An 8,881-nucleotide genomic window follows, 5' to 3' on the forward strand; every position below is an offset into this window, starting at 1 on the left:
AGCCCCAAAAAGAAGCCTGGCGTTTGAATTCTGTTTCCCTCAAAGACTTAATTGTTTATCTAAATCATAAAGACCAAACCACACTACAGCCATGGATCACATTTTCCCTCCCTCGCGGCTCGATTTCAAAGGTCCGGTTGATCCTAGAGGACACAATAGAGTCACCGGCGACGGTGAGGTGGTATGTTGGATAGATGTGGGATGCTTTGTATTTGCAAGGGGTGGCACTTCCATGAGAAACAAGGGTAAAGTTGGAATTCTAGGGCGAAATTTTGATGCCGGGGTGTTTTAACGAATTATGGGGGGGTGAACAAAAGAATTTTAATATAATATCATGAGAAATTTTATTTGAACTCATATAACACAATTTTACATTCAACTTAAATTTTAAATGTAAATTGTCTTTTTTACTTTATTGCATAATTACCATCAGTACAAGATAAACTAATAATAAAATTAAAATTTATTAATAAATAAAAAATCCAATAAACAAATCCTAACCATCACACAATCTTTAACCAATGTTCTATTCTGGCTAAAACCCTAAGACGATCTCATACAGAAAAACAAGCTTTTTCGACCGATAGGTGTTGATTTTAAAGTTTTGGATCCTCCAAGTAAGGTATGAGACGATTTATGCAAAAAAATAATTTTGATTTCAAGTTTTTTTTAAGGTTTAACATTGCCTGCATAAAAAGACTTTGTTAGCCCATGTCTGTGTGTGCGAAACAAAAGAAAAAAAAAAAGATTTAGACCCTAGCTTTTTTTTTTTTTTTTTTTTTTTTTTTTTTTTTTTTTTTTGAAACCCCGACCCTAGCTTTTAATGTGAAAAAAGAAGAGGAGTTGTAAAGGAAAAAGGTCCTTTGATTCGTGGAATTATGTTGAAATTAAGGTTATGGCCATGACATTTTCCATGGATTGTGCATAATTCATTTCGCGGATGCAACTGTGCATCTTTCTTTTGTAATGCTTGCAAAACTATTCAGCCAACAATTACCAAATAAATTAAAATGTCAAAGGAGAGAATGTATGCTTTGAGTTTAGTTTTTTATTTTTTAAATAGATGTAAAGATAAACTTACATATTGAATTGAGTTTGTAAGAGTACTTTAGGTAGTAAATTTGTGTTTAAAGAGATAATGATAGTTGAATAAAAAATAATATAGATATGAAGAGTAAGTTAGGTGTAGAATGAAATTATATGGATTCAAATAAAACTTCTCTAGTATTATGAGTAAGGTTTTTTTTTTTTTTTTTTTATTTTTTTTTTTTTTTTTATTTTTTGTCTCTCAATCTCTCTCTCTTCCATGGCATAGCGTTATTTAGTTATAATGTGATAGAAGTAAATCCTTGAGGAAGATGAAACTTAGACGAAAGTCATGAAATCCGTTTCCAGTATCTATGCTTGATCTTAGTCAAAAGGTTGATAAAGGTATTTTCCTACTATCTATACTATTATTAAAGAAAGAGGCTTTGTCAACCTCGTTCATTCTCAAAATAACAATTATATCCTTATTTTTTATTTTACCCTTACCTTGAATACACAATATTACAATATAAGTACAAGACAATAATTATGTGATATATTAAAAAATAAATAATGCCCACTTTAAAAAAAAATGCCCCATCATAATCCCATTTTCATTACTGATTTTTTTTTCTTAGAATTTTAAAAACTAACCGCACTCCCATTTTCGTAACTCAAAATAAAATTGTTTACATACGCACAGAGCATGTGGACATCGGCTAGTGTGTATATATGAAGGCATATATCATTATTTTGGTAATTACACTGTTTTGCTTTCTTTGTCCAACAACAGTTCACATGTAGAGCTGCAAGCAATAGACCACAATCCGGATGTAACATGGTAGTCAAGTGGGTCATGTACATTTTAACTAAGGCCATTTTAGACTTTGATAGCTCTTACATTCTAATTCACTTCCTTTCTCTCCATGATATCTTCGTCAGCTCACACCCGTCTAATTCTCATGAACTACTAAACAGAGATAGTCATGAGGCCCCAAGCAAAAATTTGAGCGATACACCATTTATAGAAATGATAGGAATTTACAAAAAATTTCAAGTGAACCATTGTTTGAGCAATCTCCTCCTCCTTTATTTTTCTTTCTTTTCAGATTTGCAGACTTATTTCTTAAGAAACATCATTTAATTTATATACTAGCCCCAAAATCAATACGAGTAAAAAGAAAAACAAAATTTCCCGACAATTCCAACTTTTGTCTTCTTATTGTTTAATCCACCTTCCAAAAACAAAAAATCCCCTGCGACTCACACTATTGCTGCAGGTAGATAGTTTTGAAAGATGGTGCTATCACTCATATTTTTTTTACTTTTCACACACTGTTTTCAATTTTTGACTATTGTATCAAATAAATTGAAAATAATAAAATGATGAACTCAATTATTGTTCCACTACTGAAATTAGCTTACAAAATTGAACGTTAAAAGGAGCATGTGATTGAAAAAAGTCCCTTGTAGATGGAAGAGCGTGTGGGTGAGGACGCTAGTTATTTGTTATTGAAAATGGACTTGCAGATGAGGAAGAGCGAGCTAAAATATTAGTTATTGGTTATCGCGAATGAAGTTCACGAAAGAATACCAAGAATGCAGTTAAAGAAGGACAAGCGAGTGGGAAACAAGAGTAATGCTAGTGAAGAAAAATTATTAGTCATCCAGAATGCATTTGAAGAAAAATTAATTATTAGTCATCGAGAATGCACTTGTATACGAGAGAATGCGTGCAAAAAAGCTAATTAGTTATCAAGAATCACTTAAAGAAGGAACATTATCCATCCGACCCAAAAAAAAAAGAAGAAAGAGCGGGTGGGAAACAATTGAAAGTGGTGGAGCCCATAAAACGCGTCATCTTTTTGAAAATTTGGGACGGTTGCCATGATTTTTATCCACAATGTAAAAATATTTTTCTTTAGCTCAAGGGCAAAATTAAATTAAACATTTTAGCTGTAAGGCAATGCCCCTAAGAAAATGACAAATGAAAAAACACTATGAACTCATCTTTTAGTAGCAAAAGCAGAGTAAAACTCATCCCTACACACCAAACTCTTCCATCTTTCAGATTCCGATCCGACCACAGTTGTGACCATGGGTGAGTTGGCGGGCAGAGCTTTTCTCTCATCTTTCCTCCTTGTTTTGTTTGACCGGATGGATCGCATTTTCCCTCACTCAGAAAAACTAATCACACTCTTTAATTAAAAAGAAAAATAAAAAGAAATATTAGTTAAAAATCTGGATGGTCAATTATTGAAGTGGCAAAGTCATTTTTCAATCAAGAATGGTAGTTGTTGCATTTTCCCAACTGGCCGACCCCATAAACCGCGTTGCATTTTCCCACTTTAATTTTTCAATCAAAACAAAACTGATTGAAAAATCCCATGTGGAAAAAGTTGACGGATATCTGAACGATCTGAAAGCTCTGAACTAGTAGCAAAGCGTCATTCAAGCAAAACTAGCTCATCCCCACAACCCAAACTCTTTCTTCATCTTTCAGATTCCTATCCGACGGCGACTCAGTTGTGACCATGGCTGAGTTGGTGGGCGGAGCTTTTCTCTCTTCTTTCCTCAATGTTTTGTTCGACCGGATGGCTTCCAGTCGCTTCCTCGATTTCATCTCTGGGAAGAAAAACGACAACGAGCTGCTCATGAGGGAGTTGAAGCTCAAGTTGCTCACTGCTAACAAGCTGGTTGACGATGCCGAGGAGAAGCAGATGACAAGGCCGACCGTGAGGAGGTGGCTCGACGACCTCAAAGATGCTATCTATTGTGTAGGAGAGTTGCTGGACGAGATCAACACTGAAGCTCTTCGACGCCAGCTGGAAGGTGACGATGAGCATTCTCCTGCAGCTAGCAGCAGCACAAGCTGGATCACGAGATCAGTATTCAAGTCTTCTTCTCCGTCCGATGAATTTCACGACTCTCTTGAACCGAAGATATCAAACATTCTGGGGGTGTTAAACATCATTCTCAATGAAAGAGACGGTCTTGGTCTGAAAGAAGGAGTTCAACATAGACCACAAGACAGAACTCGTCAAACTACTTCTCGGGTCGATGAGTCTGACGTCTTGGGAAGGGAAAATGACAGAGAAACGATTCTTAAATCATTGCGTTCGGATGATACTGCTGGCCCCAAGATAGGAGTGCTTCCCATCGAGGGCATGGGAGGGATCGGGAAGTCCACCCTTGCTCAACTTGTGTACAAAGATGTCAAGGATGACTTTGATGTTCAAGCATGGGTTTGTGTCGGAGAAGAACTTGATATTCTTCAAATAGCGCAAACAATATATGGGAGGATCACGGATCAAACTTGCGGGATCACAGATCTGGATCTGCTGTCTGAAAGGTTGGAGAAGGTTTTGACAGGAAAAAAGTTCCTCTTCGTTCTTGATGATGTCTGGAGTGAGGATTATCTTCTTTGGAAAAACTTGATGACTCACTTCAATAGTTGCGGAGTACGCGGAAGTAAGATCATTGTCACAACACGCCAAAGACGCGTTGCATCTATCACCGGGCCTCTTTCAACACATTATCTACAGGGAATATCCGAGGACGATTCTTGGTCGTTATTTGCAAAGCATGCCTTCACGGAAGACAGTGTTATTCCTGCCCATCCGCATCTTGAAGCCATTGGAAGGCAAATTGTTAAGAAGTGTCAAGGCCTTCCTTTAGCTATAAAATCAATGGGGGGCCTGTTATACTCTGTTTTGAATCCAAAGGAATGGGAAAAGATATTGAAGAGTGACTTATGGGAGTTGCCAAATGATAAGGTTTTGCCGGCTCTATGGTTAAGTTACCAATATCTACCTCCGCATCTCAAACGTTGTTTTGCTTATTGTGCAATATTTCCTAAAGGTTACAACTTTAAAGCTTCACAGTTAATTTTATGGTGGATGGCTGAAGACCTCTTACAACCCCACGGGAAGGAGGCATTGGAAGATGTTGGAAGTGATTACTTTGATATTCTAGTATCAAGGTCTTTCTTTCAACATTCAAAAGACCAGTATTTTCAGTCATATTTCACCATGCATGACCTTATCAATGATTTAGCAAAGTTTGTATCTGGAGAGTTTTGTTTGAGATTGGAGGACGACCATCTGACAGTCGACAGAAATATATGCAGAGTTCGTCATGTTTCTTCCATGAACTTCTGCAATCAAAGTACTCAGAATCTTGGGGCACTATACAAGGCTAAGCATTTGCACGGCTTTCTACGACTACATTCGGTACATTTTATCAGATTGGGAAACAAACCGATTGATCTATTGCTAGTTCTACCATATTTAAGAGTGCTCAAATTACAAGATTTGGATATTGATGAGTTACCTAGTTCAATTGGCGACTTAAAACAATTAAGGCATTTGGACGTGTCTTGGACTTTCATAACAGAATTACCTGATAAGGTGTGCAACTTGTACAATTTACAGACCTTGTTATTGGAATTTTGTCATCGGCTGATTCAACTACCTTCCGAATTGGGGAGACTAATCAACTTGCGCCATCTCAATATCAGAGGAACAGAGATCAAACAGATGCCTGCAGGGATGTGTAACTTCAAAAATCTCCAGACATTAAGCGATTTTGTGGTGGACAAACAAACAGGTCAAAGGATTGGAGAGTTAAAAGAGCTTCAGCATTTGCGCCAAGATCTTACAATCTCGGGACTTGGTAACATTGACCATGAGGGGAATGCTTTGGAAGCAGATATCATGAGCAACAAGGAGTATCTGGACAAACTTGTTTTGACATGGCGAGAAGGTGATGATGATACCAGTAATCATGATCCAGAAAATGACAGAGAAGTGCTCAAGAAGCTCCAACCTCATACAAACCTCAAACAAATTGAGATTAGATCTTATGGGGGTTTAGAATTTCCAGGTTGGTTAGCAGATCCATCTTTCTCTAAACTATCTCATATTGTACTTATAGATTGCAAACATTGCCGCTTATTGCCACCACTTGGGCAACTACGCTTCCTCAAGGATCTTTTTATTCGAGGGATAAATAACGTGGTGGAGATAGATAGCGAGTTTTACGGTAATGATTCACTTGCTCCATTTAGTTCTCTAGAAAAATTGTGCTTGCGAGAGATGTGGAACTGCCAAAAGTGGTTATATTATGATGGAAGCAGAGGCAATACCACAATACTGTTTCCTAATCTTCGTAAGCTTGAACTGAGCAGATGTCCCAAGCTGACTGAGATATTACCGTTGGAGAAGCTGCCAAGGCTTGAAAGGGTACGATTGTGGGACCTGGAATCCTTCAGCGGTTCACTTGCACATGTGGAATCTGAATGCCCTAAATTCCTCTCCCTCGTTCACTTGGAAATAGAAATCTGCCCAAATTTTGTATGTTTTCCAGATGGAGGGATGGATGCACCCAAATTGGAGGAGCTGCGTATCTCTCAATGCAAGAAGTTGAGGTCGTTGCCAGAACAAATGCATACCCTTCTACCGTCTCTTCAGAAATTGAAAGTGTTTGACTGTCCAGAAGTGGAATCATATTACGATGGAAGCAGAGGCAACACCACAATACTGTTTCCTAATCTTTGTGAGCTTGAACTGAGCAGATGTCCCAAGCTAACTGAGATAGTACCGTTGGAGAAGCTGCCAAGGCTTGAAAGGGTACGATTGTGGGACATGGAATCCTTCAGCGGTTCACTTGCACATGTGGAATCTGAATGCCCTAAATTCCTCTCCCTCGTTCACTTGGAAATAGAAAACTGCCCAAATTTTGTATGTTTTCCAGATGGAGGGATGGATGCACCCAAATTGGAGGAGCTGCGTATCTCTCAATGCAAGAAATTGAGGTCGTTGCCAGAACAAATGCATACCCTTCTACTGTCTCTTCGGATATTGAAAGTGTTTGACTGTCCAGAAGTGGAATCATATTACGATGGAAGCAGAGGCAACACCACAATACTGTTTCCTAATCTTTGTGAGCTTGAACTGAGCAGATGTCCCAAGCTAACTGAGATAGTACCGTTGGAGAAGCTACCAAGGCTTGAAAGGGTAAAATTGAGGCACCTGGAATCCTTCAGCGGTTCACTTGCACATGTGGAATCTGAATGCCCTAAATTCCTCTCCCTCGTTCACTTGAAAATAAAAAACTGCCCAAATTTTGTATGTTTTCCAGATGGAGGGATGGATGCACCTAAATTGGAGGAGCTGCTTATCTCTCAATGCGAGAAATTGAGGTCGTTGCCAGAACAAATGCATACCCTTCTACCGTCTCTTCGGATATTGAAAGTGTTTGACTGTCCAGAAGTGGAATCATATTACGATGGAAGCAGAGGCAACACCACAATACTGTTTCCTAATCTTTGTGAGCTTAAACTGAGAAGATGTCCCAAGCTAACTGAGATGGTACCGTTGGAGAAGCTGCCAAGGCTTGAAAGGGTAAAATTGAGGCACCTGGAATCCTTCAGCGGTTCACTTGCACATGTGGAATCTGAATGCCCTAAATTCCCCTCCCTCGTTCACTTGGAAATAGAAAACTGTCCAAAATTTGTATGTTTTCTAGATGGAGGGATGGATGCACCCAAATTGGAGGAGCTGTGTATCTCTGAATGCAAGAAATTGAGGTCGTTGCCAGAACAAATGCATACCCTTCTACCGTCTCTTCGGATATTGAAAGTGTTTGACTGTCCAGAAGTGGAATCATATTACGATGGAAGCAGAGGCAACACCACAATACTGTTTCCTAATCTTTGTGAGCTTGAACTGAGCAGATGCCCCAAGCTAACTGAGATAGTACCGTTGGAGAAGCTGCCAAGGCTTGAAAGGGTAAAATTGAGGCACCTGGAATCCTTCAGCGGTTCACTTGCACATGTGGAATCTGAATGCCCTAAATTCCTCTCCCTCGTTCACTTGAAAATAAAAAACTGCCCAAATTTTGTATGTTTTCCAGATGGAGGGATGGATGCACCTAAATTGGAGGAGCTGCTTATCTCTCAATGCGAGAAATTGAGGTCGTTGCCAGAACAAATGCATACCCTTCTACCGTCTCTTCAGAAATTGGAAGTGTTCAGCTGTCCAGAAGTGGAACCATTTCCTCAAGGAGTGTTGCTGTCAAATTTACAAGACCTTTCAAATTTACAAGACCTTTCTTTTGAGTGTTGTAGAAAACTCGCCGCAAACCGCTCACTGTGGGGTTTAACAAGACTCAACTCTCTTAGAAAGTTGGAAATCAACTTCACTGAAGAATGTGGAGAAGAAATGGGATGTTCGTTTCCGGATGAGGGGCTCCTGCCCACCGCTCTCACTCAACTCGCCATCCGCAAACATCCGAATCTTACAACAATCCAAGGCAAGGTGTTGAGACAACTCACCTCTCTTCAAGGCCTCACAATACAAGGATGCCCTGAGGTCCAGTGCTTTCTTGAAGAAGCGCCAAAATCTCTGAAAGGCTTGTTTATTTTTGAGTGCCCTAATATCAGGTGCTTGCCAGGAGAATGGCTTCCCACGTCTCTTTCTCGACTGGATATACGGAGGTGTCCGCTGCTAGAAGAACGATTCCGGAGAGAGACAGGGGAAGATTGGCCCAAGATTGCTCACATCCCCTACGTGGACATGGAATAGATGTTCTTGTTATAGACAGGGGAAGATTGGCCCAAGATTGTAGCTATATTATAGATGTTCTTGAAATTGGCTCTCTCTTTCTCTCTCTCTCTCTCAGGTGTAAGTGTATATCCAGCAGCACATGCTCTTGTTGTGCAGTGTTGAATTTGCCACAAACTCTTCCTAATGCAACAACAAATGGGGAGCTGGTATAGCCCTTGTTGTTTTGCGATGGAGTAGTACTGTGTACATGATTACTAGGCTAAAACAATTTCATTAGCAGATCCCAA

General features: G+C 39.4%; 1 protein-coding gene across 2 annotated transcripts; it reads left to right on the top strand.

The window, feature by feature from the left end:
• The first annotated feature begins 3,380 nt into the window (after positions 1-3,380).
• On the top strand, positions 3,381-8,881 carry LOC125468198 (putative disease resistance protein At3g14460). Of its 2 annotated transcripts, XM_048580374.1 has the most exons (2): positions 3,381-6,646; positions 7,034-8,881. In XM_048580374.1, the coding sequence occupies exons 1-2, from the start codon at positions 3,561-3,563 to the stop codon at positions 8,610-8,612; spliced, it is 4,665 nt and encodes a 1,554-aa protein (XP_048436331.1). In that variant the 5' UTR covers positions 3,381-3,560; the 3' UTR covers positions 8,613-8,881. The 2 variants fall into 2 exon arrangements, with proteins under 2 accessions (XP_048436331.1, XP_048436330.1); XM_048580373.1 differs by having other exon boundaries at positions 3,392-8,881.

The sequence above is a fragment of a genome, unplaced genomic scaffold (assembly GCF_019419815.1).
Source record: "Pyrus x bretschneideri cultivar Hongxiangsu unplaced genomic scaffold, Pyrus_bretschneideri_v1 Contig15, whole genome shotgun sequence".
Lineage (NCBI taxonomy): Eukaryota > Viridiplantae > Streptophyta > Magnoliopsida > Rosales > Rosaceae > Pyrus > Pyrus x bretschneideri.